At 32.6% G+C, this 24,704-nt stretch overlaps 2 protein-coding genes and 1 long non-coding RNA gene across 4 annotated transcripts; 1 reads left to right on the forward strand and 2 right to left on the reverse strand.

Moving 5' to 3' along the window:
• Positions 1–1,450: 1,450 nt before the first annotated feature.
• LOC108209780 (uncharacterized) lies at positions 1,451–4,082 on the forward strand. 2 transcript variants are annotated; one of them, XR_010288503.1, is made up of 8 exons: positions 1,451–1,539; positions 1,622–2,084; positions 2,226–2,292; positions 2,370–2,490; positions 2,601–2,711; positions 3,130–3,441; positions 3,536–3,646; positions 3,784–4,082. It is a non-coding gene; the product is annotated as an uncharacterized LOC108209780 (long non-coding RNA). The 2 variants fall into 2 exon arrangements; XR_010288502.1 differs by having other exon boundaries at positions 1,622–2,292.
• Positions 4,083–11,618: 7,536 nt separating this feature from the next.
• On the reverse strand, positions 11,619–19,738 carry LOC108209779 (glycerol-3-phosphate acyltransferase, chloroplastic). The gene is made up of 13 exons (XM_017380877.2): positions 19,431–19,738; positions 17,573–17,670; positions 16,995–17,081; positions 16,797–16,894; positions 15,582–15,639; positions 15,047–15,148; positions 14,891–14,952; positions 14,673–14,783; positions 14,499–14,577; positions 13,793–13,912; positions 13,599–13,712; positions 12,780–12,955; positions 11,619–11,955 (listed from the first exon to the last, which is right to left on the reverse strand). Exons 1-12 carry the CDS (start codon positions 19,666–19,668, stop codon positions 12,821–12,823), a joined length of 1,302 nt encoding a protein of 433 aa, XP_017236366.1. The 5' UTR covers positions 19,669–19,738; the 3' UTR covers positions 11,619–11,955; positions 12,780–12,820.
• Positions 19,739–22,320: 2,582 nt separating this feature from the next.
• On the reverse strand, positions 22,321–24,481 carry LOC108206652 (dolichyl-diphosphooligosaccharide--protein glycosyltransferase subunit DAD1). The gene is made up of 5 exons (XM_017377024.2): positions 24,335–24,481; positions 24,199–24,246; positions 22,992–23,079; positions 22,873–22,916; positions 22,321–22,630 (listed from the first exon to the last, which is right to left on the reverse strand). The coding sequence occupies exons 1-5, from the start codon at positions 24,422–24,424 to the stop codon at positions 22,547–22,549; spliced, it is 354 nt and encodes a 117-aa protein (XP_017232513.1). The 5' UTR covers positions 24,425–24,481; the 3' UTR covers positions 22,321–22,546.
• Between the last annotated feature and the right edge of the window lie 223 nt (positions 24,482–24,704).

Raw genomic sequence — 24,704 nt, forward strand, 5'->3', positions numbered from 1 at the left:
TCTTCACATTCCGAGATTTGAAACTAACGGTGGCCATGATTCTGGTTAGTTTTCAACTTCTCTTGGTTATTTCTGTATGTGGCATTTGTGGACGTCTGTTTACAAGCATTTGTTGTATCAGTTCTGACCTGTATTTGTGACATTTTTACGAACAGGTGTAAGCGCATCCCATTGGGTGTGGTTTCTCCTTCTTCCATTCCTCTGATATGTTTTCTGTCCAGTGCACTGACTGAGTGTTTTGGGGTATTCTCAGCACAGCGGAGGCGATCTTCGCATTATGGACCTTCTCCGTCGCATATAACAAGACTGTGCCAGTTTTGCGATTTCAAACTCCCACTCCTGCCAATATGAACCGCCAACAACTCTCCCAGTCCACACATGGTTCAGGTACAAATACTCTTAGCTCAGTACATTCTTTACACAAGATTGAGACATAGATATTTCTACCAACTATTATGTGACTATGATGTTATGACTGTGATGTTAGGTTCTGCAAACACACGTGCTACACCAAGCAGACCCTTTGATCAGAGTCATGTATTTAGACAACTGCCTCAAACACATGGTATTCTCCAGAGTCCGTAGTGAATTTTACCTGACGTGCCTTGATTTCCCCAAGCATCGAAATTATTCTACAGGAGATTGCAGGACACACGGTTCAGATCAGACACAAAACTCTGCGAGTCAGTTGACACAGATTAGTCATCAAACACCTTTCAGAGGTATGTGATTTAGTGGTTTTTTCCAAATTATTCATGTAAATTTTAACTGGAAGTATGTTCCAACATAACACAAGCTACTCAGACTTGAGGTACTGGTCGAATAGATGGACTCGACGTCCCTACTAAGCAATATGGTCCTTTGCCCAAATAGTTGTACTTTAGTGTCGAAGCAGTAATGATCAATGCTTTGCGGTTTGTTCAGTCATCCTGTTTGTTTGTTGCTTATGACATTTAATATTAAGAACTATCTATTTGCAGAAATGATATGCTGTTCTGAATAGCAAAAAAGGATCTGCAGGTTATAAGATCAAGTGTAACCAGTTTCTAATTCTTTCATCTGCAGCTTAGAACATGATTTAAGCTTATAACCTTTTATTTCGCATTTACTACTTCTGCCAGAAGGAGAATTATTATATATTTCATTTGTCTTTGGTGCTGATCCTTCAATGTCCAGGAAGTGATTTCGCGTGCACTTTATTAACCTCAGCTTTTGTCCAGACCTGCTTTTTTAAGAGTACAATGCAGACATAATGAGATTATGATCAGTTTTGATTTATTTTGCGTTGTTTTCACTAATAACATTTCACTGATTTCACTGATGATCATGTGCAACTATATATCTAATAAACTAATCTGGTTATATCTGGTTGAAAATTTAAAATTTTGACAGCAGTTACAAGCGCCGTGATTATTGTAACAAACTTCTCTTTCATTCTTTTTGTGTTTACAGAGTTCCTTTGGAGTGATTTTAGTTTTTTCATCACTGATCTATTTAACGCATAAATCTAATAGCTCCATCGTTCCATGGACGAGAAAGGTGTGAATTATATCTGATTTCTTTTGGTGTGTTTTTGTTTGAATATCGGAGATATTTTGATATCAGTTTTATATACAAACAGGCTGTAAGCGCATATCTTTGGGACCTGATTCTCCTTCGACGCGTGATGGTGAACTTACCTTCATGGTAAACTTCAGATTCCTCCTATAAGGTGTTTGTATGTAAATTATTTCGTTAGATCCTCTTTCTGGCAAATCACAGGATTCAGGTCATATTATATTCACTGAAGATATTGGTCCGTGTTTCATAGGTATATGACGAGTTTTGTCAATTTTAATGTTAGTGCATTCTCAGCATTTAATGGTTTTCATGGGAGAATAAGTTTTAACACCCAGGTTTATTTCGGGTGCCACACAAACATCAAGTGAGATTGATAATGCTTAATTTCTCTGTATCAGTGACCTTTCAAGTCGACTTTGTTGTAAAGAAACTCTATTTTGTTGCTGATGGGTGTGAAGCAAATAGTTGGCCAATATCTTCCTCAACAGAAACACCATTTATATATATATTCTTAAATTGGATATGTAAGTTTAATACATTAACTGTGTGTATTAGATTCTGAGATAAGTCATACATATTTATATTAACAGTCTTCGTCTTAAACTTCTCATTGCTTTCTTCTTCCAACCCTTAATAAGTCATCTGTAATTTGTTCTCCTTGATAGAACACTGATGTTCATCAAAGTGCCCCTTAATCACGTAAGCAGACCTCTGTCGATGAACATATAAAAGGTATCAACATGTTTGCACTCTCAATATGTGTGGTTTGTGCCTATTTATTGATTTACGGAAATCTTAAATTTCATAAGAATGGCTAGAAGCCGGGAAGCTGCAAAGGATAGTTCTTGTGCTAATGAGCAAAGCTACTAATGAGGTTTCGGAGAGACGGAACTTCAGTATCCAGACTGATCAAGAGGTTTTCCAAAAAGGGTAAAACATTATACACATGAACCCTGTGGTTTTGATCTTTTGGCATTGTCTTCGTTGTTGTTAGTGTTAATTGGTTCTGTATTTGATTGTGTGTGGTGTCTGTATTGCAGGGTCTGAGACTACTCAGATATTGACACTAGACAATGGCTAATTATTGATTTGTTGGAGTTCTATTTCCACACCAAGCAGTTGAGAATTTGAGATGCATCCTTATTCAATAGGTAACTTATTTGCTTAATAATTTGTTGGATTTCTATTAGCAGTCTATAATATTCATATATGAATATGTTGGTATATCATGTAATATCAAAGGAAACAAATATGTATTAACAGTAATATATTTCTATTAGCAGACTATAGTATTCATATAGGTATATGTTGATATATCAAAGGAAATCAAAGGCCTCAGACATTCAAGTTATTTGTTGGTTCACATTTTTTAGTTAGGCATCCGATATGTGAGAAATATGTGGTCAAGGTCTTACTAAGTGAATGTTGAGTACCTAACCTGTTTGATTAATAAGCCCATGCCAGTTCCCACTATGTGGAAGAGCTGGATACTAATTGTCAGTTTGCTGAGTTCTCGCTTTTCACCTTGGTACTTAAAGAATCTTAAACTGACCTTGGACTTTGATACAGATGAGATAAGGGGATTGCTGTGTTGAGATTTACCTACTTTAGAGCCTCTGTGTCTGAAAAGCCATCATCACATGGAAACCTGTGAGCTTCTGGTATCATGTTTGATTTGTTTACCTCTACTTTAACAACTTTGCGTTTTAAAAATATCCGTTTGCCAAAATCGTTAAGTGATTTAACCCTGCTTGCTTCAAGGAGTCCGTATCATGGACTACAAGATTCCTAAAAGACCTTGGGATTTCCCAACTTTATTGAGTCTAGAACTTGGTGAGAATAAATATCCCAATACCCAGAGTTCCTGTATCGGATATATTGGTAGGTGTATTTGTTATTTGAGTTCATCTTTTTCCTCCGTTTAACAATTTGTTTGTAATGTTATTTAATTATTGTTGTACCAATATATCCGCAGTGCATTCAAAGGCAGACTACCAATCAAACTCAAGACCATTTGCTCAGCGTCAAATTTTGACAAACGTTAGTACTACGTCTCGGTTGATGCCATCTCCCGTCGAAAAGTCCGGTAAAATCTAAATGCATAGTTGATATGGATTGCAAACAGTTTTTTTTTATTATTATAGTTTTAACTTCATGTGCATATCTGATCTTGAACTGAAGTGGACAAGCTTGAACTGAAAAGCTTCTCTGGTCTTTTTGCAGTATGTGGATTGGCATGTGTGCTAGCTCTGATTATATGTTTTGCAATTATTATGCATAAGTTCACGCGACATCTGCCTGAGGAGCCTGGCTCACCTGGTGGCAGCTCACATGCAGCACGTCTTCAGACATTCCTCTCTTCTGTTGATGAGAAGGAAGTGGATTTAAAATCTAAATCCAAGCGAAGAAATATGGAATTGGCTTCTAATGTAGGGGTAGATGAAGTTACATCAGTGAACAGATCAAATAGAAGTTGTAAATTCATGTCTACAACCAAGAGTATAAATACTCAAGGTGCCAGTGAAACCACCTGGAACTGTTACAAGGTTTTATGCCAGCAGATAATGAGAGATATTGGTTTATATGTAACCTACAGGCTACGACCTACTGTAAGCATTAAGCATAAATTTTAAAAGGAAATGATAGTTAATATTTGCATTTTTGAAATATTTGTTCATCGATACAATTCACATAATAAACGGACATTGCAGTTTTTTTATTTAAGATTTACAGCAAAATATTGTGTTTACCGGAATACAATGATTTAAAATTAATTAAAACAAATACTAAAATTACCAAGTATGGACAATATTTATTTATTATTTATTATTAAGCATGTTATGTATTACATATTTTCAACATTATTAAAAATCTAACTAAAATTGATTTTATAATTTAGAAAACATTAATATATTGTCGATATATTATACTATTTTGAAAGCATTACATTATTTTGGTAAATATTTACAAAATTTTAGGATGTTAAAATAAGACCCAACATGAACTTATACAATTTAAAATTTCATCTTCATGAGTAACCGGTACATATAAAAATATTAAGTTATTATACAAAATTTAATAAAAATTATATTATTCACGGAATTTATCATGTTATAACATGCATGAATAAAGAATATATTATTCTTAATATTTGAACTATCTGAAAAAAATTATATCATAGAGCAAACATTCTGGGTATTTTTTTAATTTCTGCCTTTTTAGAGCTATTATTATAAATTTTAATTTAATAAATATTATACGAGTTTGAATATATATTTTTTTTGAAACTATACGAGTTTGAATATTAAATCTTAATTTACTAAATCTTCACAAATGAAAGGCTTCTTATGTCCCAACTGCAAGGATGCATAAATGGAATGGTTTGCTTCGTTTGAATGCTTCTGTTTTATTTTTTTATTCATCATTTATTTATGTTTGTAATGAAGTAAAGGATGCATAAATGGAATTGTTGGCTTCCGTTCGAATGCTTCTGTTTTATTTTTTTATTCATCATTTGTTTATGTTTGTAATGAAATAGTGAGATAATTCTCATCAGGCTCAATTCAACTGACGAGGATTTGAACAAGAGCAAAAGCACAAACTGGAAATAGCTCTATCATGACAAACAATAAGAGTTAACATCCTAGGAAGGAGACATGACATTCAAACAAGACCCAATACAAGAAAAATCATGGCTTTTATTAAGGTGCTCATTTAAATAGCAAAAAGTCTGAAACTAGACTTCACTTCGGACATTGTTTTAGGAACATAAGGATTCCAAGCTCAGTGGTTTCAGTGATTTGCTTCACAAACACAATCATTTTATAAGCAATCTACAAGTTCAACCAAACACTTTTAGTTGTATCGTGTATCCATCGAACAAACTTAGTTGACGAACATGATTTATGCGCAGCTAATGTAGCGTTTATTCGATTAACTAGCTTTGATTATATATATAAAGTATCTTGAAGTAGTACATGATATAATTCTTTAGATCACATTACAATTTTCTTCACAAGAGATACTTGATAGATTTTATATTAAATATTAGATTTTAACTCAAAGTATAATAGTTATGATTAGTACCACTTTGAAAAATTTATTATATTATGTGATAAACAGTCTATGAATTTAATCTTAAACGTATTAGAATTAAAAACACGTAACAATATATCACGCGTATTTATTGATTGTCTATTAAAACACAATCAATCACTAAAATATAAAACTACAAACATTACCCGTGTGCGAAGCACGGGCCAGATTGCTAGTCTCTGTAAAATGTAAATGTAATTTGAGATTGGAGATTAGGAAGGAGTTTGAATAGGGATTTTGTTAATGGGCCCTTCATTTCCAAATATCATTTTAATTATGGAGTATTAGTTTTATTCTGGTTTGTAAATATTGTGTCCATTTAATTTCTCAGAAAATGGTACTAAATTACAAATTGCATTGAATTCCTACCTCTCTAATTCCTTCTCATAACACCCTTCTAATTCCCTCTCCAAAAAGATGACTATTCTGAAGTTATGTTTTACTTGCATATATGTTGGTTGAATTTATGATATTGTACTCTCTCAAAGGTGCGAGTACAACCAAAAAATTTACCCCATGCCAACTGTAGTATATTCAATTAAACAGGTATACTCATGAAATATGAGGATCTTAAATTCTGGTGTTAAATAGATGTAATATGAATTCTAAAAATATACTTAGGCCCCAGCTGGACATTAAGCAGAGTAGCATTTATTCATACTGTACTACTGTATTTTATTCTCATAATGTAAATTTTATGCTTTAATTTACCAAAGTTATATTCATTTTATCTCATTCTTACCTTTTTGTAATCCTCATTTCAATTCTTTATGTTCTAAAACATTCGATGAATAGTGAATTTGTATAATTTAAAAATTAATGTTATTCATTATTTTTATTATTTTTTTTCAAATTAATAATCAAATATTAATAATTTCACCTTTTTATATATTTTTCTTGTTTATTATTATTACTTTATATTTTTTTTCTTAATTTTTTTTTCTTTCTAAATCATTACAAAGAATTGAACAGGTGTCCTAAGAAGAGAATATCGTTTTTGTGGACTCAGACACCTTACAACTCATGTACATTGAGTCCATCATAATTTCGATATTCTCATCTGGCCAAATTAATTTTTGAAAGAACTGAAAATCTTGTAATGTGAGAACTAGGTTCAGAAATTAACGAGCTGTCCCTTGAAATCAGATATAAAAATTTGTTCTTTGAAATTTGAGATTTCCCAAAGAAAAAGTGCTCATATTAGTTATAATTATAACTAAACAGAATCAGTCTTTCTAAAAAATTTATCCTCCTTTTAAGTATATATATACATCTTCCAGCAAAATTAATACTTTTGGTATAATTCAATGGTTTTAATACTTAATTAAAATTAAATAATATATACTATAAATAGAAATTGTAGAGATTTGAGTAAAAAATTAAACTCTAATAATAACAATATTATTATTTATATAATTTTTGAATCTTATCTGATCAAATCTCTAGAGATTTGTAATAAAATTTTATATCATCTATTATCATATTAAAATGATTGATTATAATATTTATAATAATTTAGAATAATAATATATTATAGTTAAAATGCAGTCAATCAATATAACTTATATAATGTAAGCAAAATGTCAATTTTTTACTAATATTCAACGTGTTCGATTTAACCAATTATTTTCAACTAAAACTAACACTGTTAGATAAAATACTCTATATGATTATAATTTAAGTTTGTTTATCATGTATGTAAATGTTAATCAAATACTAGTTCAAAATTTCAAAATATTTAATATTATTTCAATTAATTATTTATAACTATCTCGTAGGTGTGATCCGAAATAAATTTCTGCATAGTCTGCCACAATTACACCTGTTAAACTAACTCAGTTTGCAACTTCGTATTTGTTTTTTCACGCACACTACTCAACTTAATATTATGTTTAACATTTGTCGACACATTTAAACAATAATACACATTTTGCGTGTTTTGTATGAATTAATTCCAAAGATAAACGAAATAAAGGAGTGTGGACTGAGGAGGACAGGAATTCAATTATTCAAGTTTGGCAGTCGGCTGTATGTTAATAAATTAAGAAAAGGTACAGCCAGAATAATGAATTAATCCCTCCTACTTTTTTTAGTTGTTTTTTTTGGTTGATACCGGTCAAATTGATCAAAATTTGATTGAAATTTATTAATATTTAATCAAGTGAAAAATAATTAAAATATGTCACCGGAAATAACTTTAATCTATTTTAAGATGTAATTTTCAGTTTATTAAAATAATGAAAGAGTGATTTATAATCTTTCGTCAAAAATTAATCAATTTGACCAACAAAAATATAAATATTACAATTAAAAAAGGACGAAGAGAGTAATTAAAAAAGGACGAAGAGAGTAAATTACTGTGAAAAAATGCTTTATAATAAAACAATTATTAGACACAGAAATTTATTCCACTCTGAACTGCATGACATATTGACATCTATGACAGTGTACGCCCTGGTATGAATATAGTCGCTCATAAATCATACTACTCCAGTCTCCTAATGTCTAAAATACGTAGTTTGATAAAATATTTTAAAATTTTTTTTTCTAAATAAAATTTGATATTTAATTTTTTATTAAAAAATTTTAAAAATAAATTATAAGACTATGTTTTATATGCATCTTAAAATGTGTGTTGAATAGTGTGAAAAAACTATAAAGAAATTGAGGGAGAGACGGAGTAATTGTGCATCTACTGTTTTATGTATGTCAGCCATTTTACCAATTGTAAAATATAAGCTAAATTTGTTTCAGCGATATATTTTCAAAAGATCGTGGATGAAGAATTTGCTCATGGGTAGGGTTATGTTATTCGAAATTTATTTTAGTGATGGTGATAGTCCGAAAATAATGTGTTTCTTTCAATCATAATGTTGGTGCTTTATTATGTCGCCCAAACCCTTGCCACACGATGCGTGTTCTTATCATATCACCTTTTTTTCAGAAAAGAAAGTGTAATAAATAGAAGGAAAAAACAAAAAGAGTTTTGCCCCTGGACAATGCCCCTCTAAACTAACCGATACTTAGAAAGCATGTTAAAATAATATAACTAATATAAAGTATCAAAATTATTTAGACTTAATATTTCATAAATAAATCCGATTGTATAATTTTTTTTTTTGAGAGCGATATATTTGATGAGCAAACAATTTGGTCCCAGAGCATCCAAGTGCACAATGTCGAATATATCCGCAGCTTTGCTCGCTTCTGGACAACCAATGTCCCTACCACTTCATACACCACTATCACGTGAGGGGCAACGGGTCCCCTAATAAATACAACAACCTTTTCCGGTTCCTCGGCAAAAGTACATACATATATAAATAATCAAGTATATAAAAATAATTTAAATTATTTCATAACCTGTAAATGAAAGTCGTTTAATTTATCGGTTATTCTATGGTGTGTCTATGAGCACATGCTAAGCGCGGAAAATTTTGTGCTTGGATCATTTTGATTGGTTCCTATCTCATGATAATGGTGGACCCCTGCAAATACACCAACCACACCAATCAAAATCTTTCAAATACAAAAAATTCCGCGCTTAACATGTGCCCATGGACACACTAACCAAACCGTTAATTTATTATTTCATTGCAATGGGAAAAATGTTTTCGAATCCCAACGTTGTGAAACACAAATAAGAAAGACAATCATATACAGTCAATATTATGAAATCGAAATTCGAACGAATAAGGGGATATGTTCTTTTTTTTCTTAATATGAGTATAAAATTTAATTTTGTATGGAGAATCTAAGTGACAGTGGGGCCTATTTGATGATGAAAGGAAAAACTGGCTGTAAGACTATGACGTGTAGGAGAAGGGCTAGTGGCACGTGTAAAGAAGAAACGACGTAGAGCTATATACAGCTCAAGCTAAGCTGGCCACTGTGTATGTTTTGGCGTTATTCATCTGTTTCAATTTTGTTGACGATGCATTGCTGGCTGGTCAAACGTCTGACCGGGTAATCACTCCTCGTAATAATGATAAATAAAGATCATATCGTATGTACCACTTTTTTTCTTAACAATATTTTTAAATATTGAAAACGGGTGTATATTCAATTTTAAGCATGAGAGCATCTCCAGCCGATTACCAGTATCATGTCTTAAGCTAAAAATTTAAAAAATATGGACAAAAATTCACTCCAACAGAATCCTTACTCATTTCTCAAATTTTAGGATCTACTTTTCATTCCTCATAAATAGACAATCCCTAAGAGCATCTCCAGTAGTGTCCTAACTAGGTTCCTTAAATATATAATAAACAATTCAAATTCTAAAAAATAGGGATCCTATATTGATGGACAACTCCAACAATAATCTCTATTTGTGTTCTCTATTGTTATTAAAGTATTAAATTCAAATTCTTTTAACAAAAAGATAGTAAGAAAAATATGGGAAAGAGTGTCCAAAAAGTGAAAGTTGAATATTTAATCATTAATTAATAAACAAATGAGGAATGAGTTAGGGATTACTTATTTATGAGGAATGAAAAGTGGATCCTAAAATTTAGGGAATGAATAGGGATTCTGTTAAAGTGAATTTTTGTTCATATTCCTCAAATTTTTAGCTTAAGACATGGTATAGCTAATCTGCTGGAGATGCTCTAACCCATTCCTTATTTGTTTTTTAATGATTAAATATTCAATTCTCACCTTTTGGACACTCTTTCCCATATTTTTCTTATTAATTTTTTTGTTAAAAAAATTTGAATTTAATACTATAATAATAGGGAACACAAATAGGGATCATTGTTGGAATTTTCAATCAATATAGAATCACTATTTTTTAAAATTTTAATTATTTATTATATATTTAGAGTTCCTAATTTGGACTCCGCTGGAGATGCTATTAAAAGGATTGTATTTAGACGTAAACTCCTTCCGTGCTTTTCTTTCTGATTTTTTTTTTCCATGTTCGTGGACCGTGGTAGTCGTAGTCATATTATCTTTTTTTTTTTTTTTTCCGATTAACATTTACAAATTGCATTGTTCTCATTTAGCAACAAAATAAATAAATATTCCTGAGCGTCCAGTTCGGGGGAAAACAAAGTAGGTGTAGTTTTGTTAAAATAATGTGATACCACGGTCCAAACAATTTTAAAAGAAAAAGGCCCAGGTTTTTGTTACATTTACACAGGAAAAAGCCTCGCATCAAGATTTGATGGGTTTCTGTTACCATATATCCGTTAATTCTTCACACAAGTTTGCATTTTTATACTCGATTTACATACATTTAATTTAACACTGACCTTTTTATTTTTATTTAATTACAATGTGAAATGATTCTTTAACCCTCGTGAATGCCAGATATATTGATGCAACAGCACCACGACATATAACTTGACACCCTTTTTGATAAATTATGCACTGGATTAATACAAACACACAATATATACATGAATAGACTTTCATGATCGATTCACATACATTGAAATATCTTCTAACCGCACAAGAAACAAACATCAAAGAGAAGGGACAAGAGCAATATTGTAGTAACAAGCTTATTATACTCTGGTTGTACTGTCAATAGTTGTTAATGGTGTATTTCCACTAGGCACGTGAACGAACCGAGGTGCCAACTTTCAAGTTCCAATTCTTTATGAACTTGATACTGTAATAATTATTGCTAAAAAGCACTTATATCATCACATTTTTGCATAAAACTCTATCCGTCACATTTTAATCGTCACATTTGGTTTTGTGCCGGTCAAATTGACTAAAGTTTGACTGAAATTTATTAATATTATGTCAATTGACGAAATAAAAAAAATATGTCAGCGGAAATAACTTTTAATCTACTTTAAGATGTAATATTCAGTTTTCTAAAATAATGAGTGAGTGATTTATAATCTTTGGTCAAAATTTAGTCAATTCGACCAACAAAAATAGAAATATGACAAATGAAATGGGACGGAGGGAGTAGTTTTTTTTTCTGGAAGAAGGATGATGGTAGTTTCACATAAAAACGATTGGTTGCATATGTTTTCTTCAACTGAGGTGATTTTTTTCTTTTCTTAAACCTGTTTTTCTTCTTTTTTAAACATATTCTATTACACTTATACCCAGGTTTTTAATTTTATACATCTTCACAATAAACTACAAGAAGTAAGACAAATCTGTACACTAAGCGACTAGTATTATACCTATTCAAGTAAAACTGGTTTGTAAGGAGAGTCTTTAAGAAGCTTGACTGAAGGTTCTAACCGCCACTGTGCAATAAAAGCCGTAGCACCTTTGGGTTGAACCTTGATCAGGTTTGTGTCCAAGAGCTATACAATGTCAAGATCATCAAGCCTGCAAGTAAACCATTTCAAAGACTGAGTATTTTTGATTGGTAACCAGATGTTGCATGCAATAACTTTCAATCAGGATGCTCCCATTTTAGTATGTGTTATGCTGCAGTCTGCTTTTGGGAACAAATAACTCCAATCAGAGTCAAGATGATGTTCACCTCGACTCCCAAGGCATGTATGGTTCATAAAACTGTTGATTAAATTTTCGATTACATCTCCCATGTGTACAACACTGAAGGATGAGTTTTAAAGAAATTCAAAACAGAGACCATCCTCAGAAATGTTCACAAAAATAGGATGAAGAAGCATAACACTCCTTAGAGCGTCTCCAATGGCAAACTGTACTTTGATTCTATAGTAAAGTAATATTTACCTAAAATACAGGTAACCAAAATGTTGTTTTACTCTACTAATATTCCCTATAATCATCCCTTATATTTGAAAAATATTATTTTATCAGTACTTTTCCCCTAATAATTTTAGGGAAGCGGAGCATGGTTGAAGAATGCAATTTTAGGGCTCTAACCCCTATATGTGGACATGCGGATGATTTTAGCCCTTGGAGATGCTCTTAGTACACAATATATTAAACAGGGCAAGTGATTATATTTTATAAAGCAATTAGATACCAATTCAATATTTATTGACCAGAGAATTTAGTGAAAAAAAATAATTATTTAACAAGAGTGCAGACCCTTTTTTCAAAGTTTGCTTGGTAAACTTTCTTTTGAGTATAAAACACTTTATACATACACAAACTAAATATCAATGCATTTACAAGTAGACGATAAGCAATGGTACTAAGCTAGGAGTATAAGAGTAGACCTGGTTATGAAGGAGTACATAAGAGGTTCTCGCAGTATGGACTATTGCCATGGTTGTGACAACGAAACGGTAGGAATTGATGCAGCTAGACCTTGTTTGCCATGTATAGCAGATCTTAGCACATTGTATTGTTGATTAACAGAGTCATAGAGTGCCTGTGAATATGCCACTTTAGCCTGTGGAATATCACAAAATGTGAAAAGTCATTTGTAAGGCCAGGTTTACAATTTCATATTCAGAACTCAGAAGGATGCCCAGTCTAACAAATCGATATACATTGCTACTCAAGAAAGTTCAGAAGCTGTTTCCTTTTCAGTAGACATTACAACAAAAATATTGGATCTAGACATAATTAACATGGCTCAAAGCCTAAATGATGTAATATCTTATTGGCTCTTCACTATGTAAACATTGTCTGATGGGACTGCAAAAAATTGCCTTCGAGAGCCAGATTGGTAGCTATGCCGCATCAATGTTATTAAAAGAAAAGACCATTGAGAAACTTCAGCACAAATACAGTGTAATTCTGAATTCCAGTCAGAGGTAGGCAAAGTCACCAGCAAAATATTTTACAAGGAAATCTAAGTGAACACTGAGCAGTCTGAGTAAATTTTGGACCTAACACCTATTACCTCTCCCTTCTATGTGTGCATTTCTACATTTAAGTTGAGCTAACATTAATTCTACAAAGTTGTGTGTGTACCTGTTGTGGTCTAATCTCTTTGGTCCAGGATGAATGTGTATGGACACAAGCCTTCCCATTGTTCAATGATAAGCATTTTAATGAAAATTTAGACTGGTAAAGTAGATTCAACCAACCTCTTCGGGATTCTCACACCCATCACTGATTTTATTAAAATCAATAGGGGGTGCAATTGATAATCCAGTCCCATGAAAAGCAATAACTCGTCTTTCTCCAATTTCTTTCTCAACCTGTAAAATTAATGTTCCTTAAGACAGCTGATTAAAGTCATGATGAATAAGCAAAGACAAACTAGCAAGGGCAACAATACCTGCGCCGGAGGAGGCATGATATCATGGCAAAGTAGAGCTACTGGATATATATGACCGGGACGACCAGCATGTAACATTAGCCTTCTCATGTTGTCTACTGAAGAAGCATCAAAGGTTGCCTGAACCTCTTGTATTAGTATATAGAACAAGATTGCTTTACAAGAATGACAAACTAACTTGAATTGCTGTCCCTAAATAAAAAATCCCCAAGGACATTTATACCAAACCATGAACTGCTTATAAGGTTGTCCCAGCTTGTAGGTTGCAACTTAAGCATCACATGCTACTGGGCAATACAAGTATATTGTATATAAGCATTCCATATTTATCCTTAATTCTCCGATATTTAAATTAGAAAAGCAACTTAAAGTTTCTTAGCTCCGTATACCAAAGTAGACAGGTAAAAATGGCTATTTAGAAGTGAGCACTGAAAATGCATGACAATTGGCAAAATATTTGGTATAAAAATATATCACTGGAAATGATGATGTTGCTATTTAGGAGCAAATACCACTCCAGAGGCAATAATATACTATGCAAAAGTTGAAAGGCTTTGTATATTTGGCCACAAGAAGCACGTAATAAGTAATAACCTTACTTGTAGGCATGTGAGAAGAGAAGATATGTCACTGTGAAAATTCAAATGAGCAACTGCCACAACAGACAAATTTATGCAATTAGTTATATTTGAAAGAGACAGTTTACCGGAAACCATTCTTTTGTAACAGGATCAGGACGATCACGTCCACCACTTGGCGCAATCCATATTATTTTTGAGCCACTCCTGCAATACAAATTAGAATAGTTGAAAAACATGGATAGAACAAAAAGCTAGCATTGAGCCATCTAACAAAGCATCAATAGGATTTGTAGGCTTACCTTAGTAACAAAGCCATCTCCTTTAGACTCCTTGTGTTTGCTCTCTTTTTCATGTCTACAAGCTCAAGATCATCATTCATGTGCTTCTTTGAATACACGCACAAGAGATTTCTACAAAATATTATGTAGAACAGGCATATATTCTAATTAGTATGAAAAAAGAGAGCACAAGAATATATGGTCACTTTTTGCTATAAATCAAAAACTGTGATAAGCACCTGCCCATACTGAAGGGCTTGCAAAGCGGATCTGTTACTACTCTGTCTCCTGCTATATAAGTCTGCATCACAGTTTCTAGACATTGGTACCATAAAAGCATTTCATCGCACTTCAAATTATTGTATAGTAACTTAAGAAAACAGTAAAATTATTACCACGCCCTCCCCAATATAAGGATGTGTGGATTCAAGAAGCAACGCGATTACAGCCGGATCTGCTTCCGTTTGATGGTTGGAAATCAAGATTACATTGTCACCCTAAATTTTATGGTATATAAGTACTGATTATATCATAGAAAAGGCAGAAAAGTAGAGAAATCAAAAACAAGGAGAAATTTGTTGAATGGTGATCTGAAGCATATTAGTCTTAATGAGCAGTGAGCACACATCTTTGAATATCATGACTGTAAACTATTGAAGAAAACCAACAAGTATATCTGAGAAAATATATAGGTGAGTAATGAAGGACATTAAGGTAAACAAACTCTCTGCATAACTATTTTTCCTTGTTTTTGTAGTCACTAAAAGAAACACACACTATCTATATATGATTGAAAAAGACATAAAAATCAGTATCAGCATGGTACCATAATTTAGTAATAGGCACAATAAACGAGAAGACCACAAGGAGTATTGACTGGGGAAACATGAGAAATGATGAAAAACACACACTGCAAACAATTTTATGTACCTGCCGAAGTTTTTCTTCCATTTCACTGAAAAGAGAGATATTTCCCACATACGAATGCCTAAATGGAAAAATGTGCACACGGCTAAGTACTCAAGTACACCAAACAAAAGGTACAAACTGGTAATGTGATACGCAGACAACTTAATAAAGGCAAGTCCAATGCATAGCTAAAATATAGAACTACACATACGAAATGATTACTACAATTCTACAAAACTACAACACATAGCTAAAATTGAATGAAAATGCATACATAAATAATTGATATTTAAATATAGAACCAAAGATCACTATATCCATCCTTGCAACATCATTTTATATTAGAAGAAAAAAAGAGAATGGAAAATATAGCCATTTGGCGTTAACAATGAAGTAGAAATTCCATGTTAGCCCCAAGAAGCAGTATTAGGTGCCAAAATATACAAGCAACATTGGCAGTTTTAGCATTAGCCTCTAATATATGAAGAAAGAATCAAAATGAACTTGATTATATATGTATTCACAATTCTCAGAAAATATCTTATGGAGGATCATAACTAGAAGACTAGAAGACAGATGTAATAGTTAATCATTAGCTCTATAATCCCACTTAAGATGCATATCTCTTTTAGACAGCAGGCATCTTGCAGGCTGCAAGTATATGAAGATTACAGCCGTCCATAGGTAGCCACCTAAGTTGGTGCTTTAAGAAACTCGCAATTGGGAACTTTCAACATCAAGTCAACTCCCTCTATGTGTGACCAAAGATTTTTTTTTTTTTTTTTGCACAACCAAGCATCCATCATTAGTTTTTAGGAACTATCACTCTATGAAATATATACTTCTGCTACTTCCTATTTTGCATTCCGGTGAAGAGGTGCAGTAAAAAAATCTGGTGTAAATATATTCATCCACCGAAAAAAGTTCAGGTAACTAAAGTTAGTCATACCTACATACTTCATTTGTGTCTGCGGACATTAGTCGTCATAGTTGAATAATTATCATCAAATTAAGAGCCATATATAGTAAAGTTAAGAATTCAGAATAATAATATGAAACTGATTTATATATTATTTGAGTGATGAGGACCCTTTAGCCCTCAAAAGGACAAGCAAAACTGTTGGGTATGCTGTGAAGGGGACCACTTGACCAGCCTAAGGCTTCAAACATTCACTAAAAACGATTAGAGATCCAATAATACACAAAAAGCCTCAAAATGTATATATTGCTACTTACCCAAAATTGATCAGCGGACGGATATAATCTTGAGCAAACGTGTAGTAGTCAAACGGTTCTCGAATGGCTTCATGATAAGGTGAGAAGAGAAATGGGTCCTGTAAACTTAGATTTATGTATTACAAAAAACCCAATGCACTGATGTATGTATATTGTGTAATACCATGACGACAACTTGACTGGCCTATTGTGTAATACCTTCACAACATTGGAGATACGATCCAATGCAACAGCCATGTTAGACAAAACAATATCTTCAGCATTTGGAACTCCACTTTGAAAAACCTGAAAGGTCATATTGTCCTGATGCTGTAAATAATATTGGATAAATTTTCAAAATCGAAGAGTTTATAAAGCACAAATCATCTCCATCCACTTCAACTATTACTTGTAACACTGGTCATCATTAATATATAGTTTAATATTTTCTTAATCTGCAAAACAATAAGAACCTTCTATTTCTTTCTAAAGAAGTTAGGACTGCATCAGCACTGTCATCCAAAATCACGAACATATCAATTAAATGAGATTAAAAACTGATTTGTTGACATATAAGGCTCTGCCAAGAAAGAAAGAATTGAAATATATAGATGCTCATATATTTTGTTTCTTTTAGTAAACAAGTATAGATTCTTGAAAATAATAATAGGATGTAGAGCTGGCTACTTAATGCTTCCTCATCTAGGCTCAGACATCACAAGGTATATAGAACTGACTAATACTTTGCTGTCTAAATAAAAAGAATAGTAATAATGGCTGAGGGGGAAAAAGAGTACCGCGTCTTTATAATTGTGGTATAACTCCTCCATTCCATGAGCAACATGTGAAGGCAGCATTCCAGCTTCCTTCTCTCTTTGAATTCCAGAAATTAGTTCTGTGGAAAGAGAACTCACAAGGCAAAGAAACAACACTCAATCAGGTATATAAAGAAATAAATTTAAATCTTATGTCACTGGAACATGCTAAAATTCCACTGAGAACACTTTGTTTGATAAACATACTAGCCACCACTTCCACCATAGACATGACCAGGTCTTTCTGACCTATACTTGTTGGAATTCTATTCTTTTGTATTCTCCTTGAGAGTGCGCGCAATTTTTGTAGGTACGTCATCAGTTTATCACTTAGTGTCATGCTTCTCTGTCATATATTTTTTCTATATATCTTATAACTTAATAAGTGGTAACAAGCCATCCGCCGTAACTAGTGTGCATTTAAATTTCAGGAGAAAGCAGGGTACTGTGTCACAGTTTTCTAGTTGATCTCATGTCTAAACATAGGGTATTATATCAAAGTGTCCACCATTCTCATCAAAAATTATCAAGTGACTAACCGATCTCTACATGGATTTATTTAAGCCACATTATAATACTATATATATCACTCCGTCAAATCTTGAAAAAAATATTAATGAAAAAGTTATCAAACAGATGATGTGTTTGCTACAATATTTTTTTATATTTTTTTTTGTAATCTTCAGTTCTAGTTCTTTTTTGTAATTTATATGGCTCACACATCACTTGTTGATTAAGATTTCATCAAGTTTTCTGCTAATTATTTTTCAAGATTTAACATAGTGATATATTGAGTGATTCTAGTGGCTAAAATGTGTCCTGGGAGATCAAGTAGTCACTTGATAGTTTTTGGCGAGAACGGTGGGCACTTTATATAAAACCCTCTAAACATATAGGAGTATATATAGTATAATACAACATTCCAATGTAAGTGACGACAAAATACATGCCGCCACATATACAGTATTCCCTCAATCATAATTAAAATTCCACGAGGCACCAAAGATGACAATCGATATAGACGCCAATCTGCTATTAGCTCATGTTGTTCCACGGTTTTCGGATGATTTCATGTCCAAAAAATTACAAATAACATAGTACAAACACCCCGACATGACAAAAGTGGCGACAAAAATACAGTGCCAATTGTCACGTCAATAATCATATAACATCCTCAAACTTTAATCCGATTGCCACGAGTCACCAAACAACTGGTAATCAAGATAGATACTGCTCTGGCCAATGGCACACACAAAACAACAAATACATATACAATCTTATATCTATTAAATTCAAAATTCATTGTAACCCCTCTCCATACCACTATGCATCAATATTCCCAATCTAACAGTATAGACAGGTAAATACCAGTATCAAACTGAGATACCAATAATACAAAAATAGATAATTACAAGAACACAAACAGAAACATGAAACAAATTTAGAATTCAGACTGTATAACAAAAGCAGTAGGTATTCGGAAAAAACAAGAAACTATAAAAACATGAATAACAGAATTCACATCCATAAAATAAATATCAAACATATCGATAACTTCAAATACTACTTAAAACAACCACAGCTGAACTTATTTTCTAGTCTTCCTATAAACTCTTCCAGTCATCATGTATCTCTATAACTATACATACATATTGCACACAACATCGCAGAAATTAAAATTACATGTCTCATTCGAGTCATTCAAGCTAAATACTAACAACAGTCGTCAACACAATGCAATAATTACAAACTTCAAACTAATTAAATCAAATTGACATATAATGAGAATAAATTAACACAAACACGTGTATATATGCGCCGACAAATGCTAGGAGAGTACCTTCACCGGAGCGCGCATCAAGAAATGTGCGAGGATGCGAGGAGAGAGAGGACTGTTTATCCGCGACTAATTCGGCGACGCCTCTCGTGGCATTAGAAGCGCACAGCACCACCGCGAACGACGGCGGTGGACGACGGAGAGCAGATCGGAGAGAGTAGAAGCAAGTCGCCGGAGGCGGAAGATAGGATAAGGTACTTAATTTAGGCGAGAGTAGTGTTGAGGTAGAGAGAATCGCCATTGAGAGAGAGAGAGGGAGAGAGAGCTGCTTGCTGCTAGTTGTTTCTTATCTATGAGTTTGTGTTCGTATGTGTATATCATATACTGATATACGTACGTGAATGAGCGCAGATGGGGAGTCACGGTAAATTTTGAGTGGTAACTTTGTTCTGTCGGAGAACATGAGGTAAAAATATGGGGAACTATAAATACTTGAGTAAATAATATTATCCAGTTGAGTTGGCTTACATGTCACTGGTCAATCTATTTTCTATTTACACAATTTGATTCTGGATGAATAATTCTGAATTAATATAATAACCTCGTTGCATTTTCTAAAATTTTGATGATTGAAATTTCATAGATATTCTGAATTTTCTTAAAATATTTAATTATTATTTTAAAACATGTATAAGTAGTAATTAAATATTTAAATTAGTGTAAATATTTAAATTAGTGAAGGGTTGAAGTGGTCTCATTAAATTCTTCAAATTGACATTTCAATAGATTTAAATCAAGTCTTCATTGAAGATGTCTTCCAGGAATCGTAAAATCAACGCTTGTTTGGTTTGATTTATTAATCAATTAAATCCAGCGGATTAAGATAGAGAGAAAATTTGTTATGGCATACAAGTTTACTTTCGTTTCCGCCACTTCTGGTATGAAATATGAAACTATGAATTATACACTATCAAGGTCAGCGCTCTAGTTTTTCTAATAAACAAAAGCCATTAAATTTGTTATTTAAACCTGGCGTCCCAACCCCTTTTTATACTTTCTGTTGTTGAATATTTGAGTTATCTATACCTTAAATTATTTTTAAAAATGATAAATCACATAATATATGATTAATCACTATATTAGCTAATCGCATAACACTTTTTCTTAGGACTTTTATATTATATTACTCCCCTCTGTCCCATTTTAACTGATGTTTGACTTTTTAACACGTATATTGAGGTGTAAAAAAACAATATCTACACTCAATAAAAAATTTCAATTCTTATATCAAATAAAAGTTTAGACTCTAAACTTTTATTTGATATAAATTTTATAAAAAATAATCATGTTTAGATGTAATTTTTTTAACATCTTAAAATACATGTAAAAAAGTCAAAAGCAGTTAAAATGGGACGGAGGGAGTATATTTTTTTAACACTTTATACATGGGAGGACGTGTTCTCATTTATTTGTTACATAAACGGTAATCTATATTATTCTTATTTGCGTTAAAAAATATTAATCAATTTCATAGTCTATGTATGTTTTTGAGTCTTATAAATTATTTAAAAACTATGTCACTTGGGGTATTTATTATGTTGAAGACATGTATATCTTTACATGTTAAATTTAGTTAAAAGGTTATGTCGGATTGAAAAAAAATAAATTGTTCAGAGAAAATCTTTTTCTGGTAATTCTTTTTTACTGAAAAGCAAAACTTTGTTCAGTGATTTTTTGTATTGATAGGGGACACTGTATCCAGCGAGTGAGAGTTCATTGACCGTAATAAAAGTAGTTTAGAAAAAGGAAGAATGGACGTGGTTCACCAGTTCTGCGCCATTCTCCTTTCTTCTGCGTCTGTATCCTTGGGAGTTGAAATGATACAATCCTTATCTCCTTTCTTATCCCTTGCTTTTGTATCTTTCCTCAGGCCTTTTCTCTGAGCACCGAATTATGAATGAGAAACAAACATAATATTTAAATTTGATTAAAATAACATGTTTTGAATATACTAATTCTTAACTAAGCTTATAGTTAAAATTACAGTTTGTTCAATGACTGTCAAAAAGAAAAGTCCATTTTCATGTGATGGTCTGACTTGTTTAAAACGAAAGGCCTGTTTACTTTTCTAGCAAAATAAATCAATTCCAAAACGGGAAGGAAATATTGTGAAGATATCAACCAAGATGTTTGTGTTGTACAAATGTTTCTTTCAGCTGCATTTAGTAAAGATTGTCACGCTCACTAAACCAAAAATATAAATGGAACTATTGAAGACCATAGACGGAAGGAACTACAGTAGTTGTCCTAGATAAAAGCCTAAAACAGTCTTATCAAGGTTGATGTATTCTATGTGTTTGTTAGCATAACTACATGGCCTCAAATATTTCATCAGAAAAGAGTTTGTTCACATAAGGAAGGTGTTCAGGGAAAGATTGAACTGCAATAGGCAGGTGTTTTCCACGAGCTCAAATGACAAGCAATGTGGTGGGTTAGGAGCCGGTTTCTCCGTCTCCCCGGACCGCTAGATACATGCCATGTGCACCATAGCAATATCCCTCTATAAGTATATAAAAAATCCTGCATATAAGTATATCCCTCTAAAAGGAGAATATAAAGATAATTATAATAAGCAGACAAGGGTTGGATGAATTTCTTCACTAGGTATTTGCCACCTTTAGAGAGAATAAACAAATATATATAAACTTGAATTATTTACTGTTATAAAAGCCAAACCATATGGATGCCAATTACTCTTCTTCCTACCCTTCATCGGTCAACAAACTAATTCCAATAGGCCTTTACACGATAGGCCAGTCATACATCACTCTTCCTAATAACAAAACTGCAGACGTTGCATGTCTATTAAGCTTAAACATGTCCAACCCATTTAGAATCCTTGCGGGTTCTAACCAAGGGCAACATAGATCCAAAAAACAATTTGCAAGGTGAATTTCTGATCAGGCGCATATTATTAAATCACAAAACATTCATTGAAAAAACTGAAGACAGATCCATCCTTTTTGAACATTCAATCTAAATTAAAGTCTATAAACTCATATAGAGCTATCCCAGATACCATCCACAAATATAATACTTTAATATAAAATGTGGTTGATGTGGCTTGACCCTACTAAGACTTTTTTCCTATCTCAATATTGTTGTCGCCAATCAACTAATCAACCGAGGAAGTTCATTATTACTAAATGGAGCACCAAGTTGCAAAGAACAAAATCTGCAAATGCACGTTCTGGAGGCAAATCCTGCAAATTTTCATTAAATAGATGTCTAAGAAATGGATGTTGAAATATAGGATATAGTGTATTTAGGATTCACATAATGCAATATCAAATATCACAGACTATGAAAACCCACCATATCCTAAACAAACTATGATATTTGAATAGGAAGAAAAAGCGAATTTCGGAAAGTGTGGTTCCACTAGTAGCCAAATGCTTTCAATTTTCTTGTTAGCACAGAGAAATTTAAATAGGAGACAACTCACCTTAAATTCCTTATTCTCTTTGTTGACTTGAATGCGAAGACAAACTGATATAAAGAAATAATCAGTAACAGTTTAAGTGTAAGTTTCTCAACAAATAACCCAGTTTAGAGTATTATTACCAGCTAGGACTGCTGTTCCTACACAAGAGAGCACTCCGGATAGGAAAGAGTTGAATGGAAATGACCCTACGAGAGCCACATAGACTACCTGTTCATAAAAGGATTGAATATAATGATGCCAGAGTAAGTTTGAATTGAACAAAAAGACTAATTATAAGAGTGCGCATGAGAACACAATTTCACAAATAATTGCAAATGTAGTATTCTGTATTCCACAGTGGTCCAGTGGCCTGGATTCCTGGCTTTTCACACTTGATTAGTAGAATATTTACAAGAGGTTGAGCAATTGAACTGATTATACTTTCCAAATAAGTTGCACAATATATGAGAAATCTATTATTGATGTTAGAAAAGATAAAAAGAATTTCTGTGTGGCTTTCAGCCCAACCCAACATAGGCTCATATCTGAGACAGTGAGACAGAACCAAATATATTCTGGCTATGCTAACTTACGAAAAAACCACGTCCCTCTTTACTTATACACGAAAGTTGTAGGAGTCATATGGTAGAATAAAGAAACCCGTTTGCAGAAGCATGTTGGAATTCACACTTTATGTGGTATAACATGCAGTATCATTCATATTGGAAAAAGGAAAGTGCACGTGTCTTAAAAGCTTGAATAGCGTAATCTATTTAACCATGAGGGCCAACATCTGTGAGCCAAACTTACAGATGAGGTCGGGTTGGTCAGTTAGACTAAGCTTCAGATGCCGGTGATTACAAAGTTTCCATCTATACCATGTAACTTTGTATAAGATGTGTAAACATTTTTATCAAAATCATGATTCCAATATAATATTACACTATCTCTTTGATAATGAAGTAGAGTATATAAAACCCGACTCTTTTATTTTTTTATTATTATAGAGAAACTTTATGGAAATGAGATATGAAGTATATAAAGAAGATTATTCAAAACAAATAACTCTTATATCACAGACGATTCTCGAAACTGATGGAGCATGTTTCCGTAGAATTCAGGGGTTTTGTAAAAGAACTAAACAATAGTTGAGTGTACAGACACCGAGAATTCAAAAAACCAACTCGGTTAATTTCAGATTCATCTCATGCTTGACTACCATCTACATTTTAGAAGCATTTTGAAAAATTAAAACTTCAAACAGAAACACACAAAACTAAATCGAAATCACACGCACCAGATCTACAAAATCGATACTTTAATCAAAAAGATAAGAGGAAAAATCACCTGGATGAGAGCCGTTGCGACAGCGAAAATCACGTACAGATCGATGATCTGCAGAAAATACGAATTAATTGATATGATACGAAGAAAATCGAGATCTATAGGCAAAGATGTGTTGATAGTGTGTGTGGGTAGGTACCTTGAGATTGGTGGGAGTGGCGGCGTAAGCTGAACGGAGGGAGTGGAATAGTGCTTGTGCATCCTTGCTTGTCGCCGACGACTTGCCCATTTTCTTGATTCTCAGCCCTATGTCTATTTTGCTGACTTTTACTTGTGTTTTATCTTATGTAGCAGTTTAATTATAATGCCAAAATCGAGAGCATAATTAATTGGTTTACTCGGGATTAATTTTATATTTATATGAAATTGTTTTGATAATTAAGAGAGGTTTTTAATATTTCTCAAAAGAAAAAGAGAGATTTTTAATAAATAAATAATTTTAAATTGATTATATTATAATTAATATATTGTTAGATTAATTTTAAAAATTAATTAAATATTCAAGATTT

The sequence above is a fragment of the Daucus carota genome, chromosome 2, assembly GCF_001625215.2.
Source record: "Daucus carota subsp. sativus chromosome 2, DH1 v3.0, whole genome shotgun sequence".
Classification (NCBI taxonomy): Eukaryota; Viridiplantae; Streptophyta; class Magnoliopsida; order Apiales; family Apiaceae; genus Daucus; species Daucus carota.

What these genes read in the sequence shown, in the direction of transcription:
- LOC108209779 (XM_017380877.2), bottom strand. Translation starts at nt 19,668, where the DNA reads ATGGCGATTCTCTCTACCTCAACACTACTCTCGCCTAAATTAAGTACC. An exon ending in GAGATGGCTTTGTTACTAAG is followed by an intron (nt 14,578 to 14,672) that starts GTAAGCCTACAA and finishes TTTGTATTGCAG; the next exon opens with GAGTGGCTCAAAAATAATAT. An exon ending in GGTGTGAGAATCCCGAAGAG is followed by an intron (nt 12,956 to 13,598) that starts GTTGGTTGAATC and finishes GATATTCCACAG; the next exon opens with GCTAAAGTGGCATATTCACA.
- LOC108206652 (XM_017377024.2), bottom strand. Translation starts at nt 24,424, where the DNA reads ATGGGCAAGTCGTCGGCGACAAGCAAGGATGCACAAGCACTATTCCAC. An exon ending in CCACTCCCACCAATCTCAAG is followed by an intron (nt 24,247 to 24,334) that starts GTACCTACCCAC and finishes TATTTTCTGCAG; the next exon opens with ATCATCGATCTGTACGTGAT. An exon ending in AAGAGAATAAGGAATTTAAG is followed by an intron (nt 22,631 to 22,872) that starts GTGAGTTGTCTC and finishes GAAAATTTGCAG; the next exon opens with GATTTGCCTCCAGAACGTGC.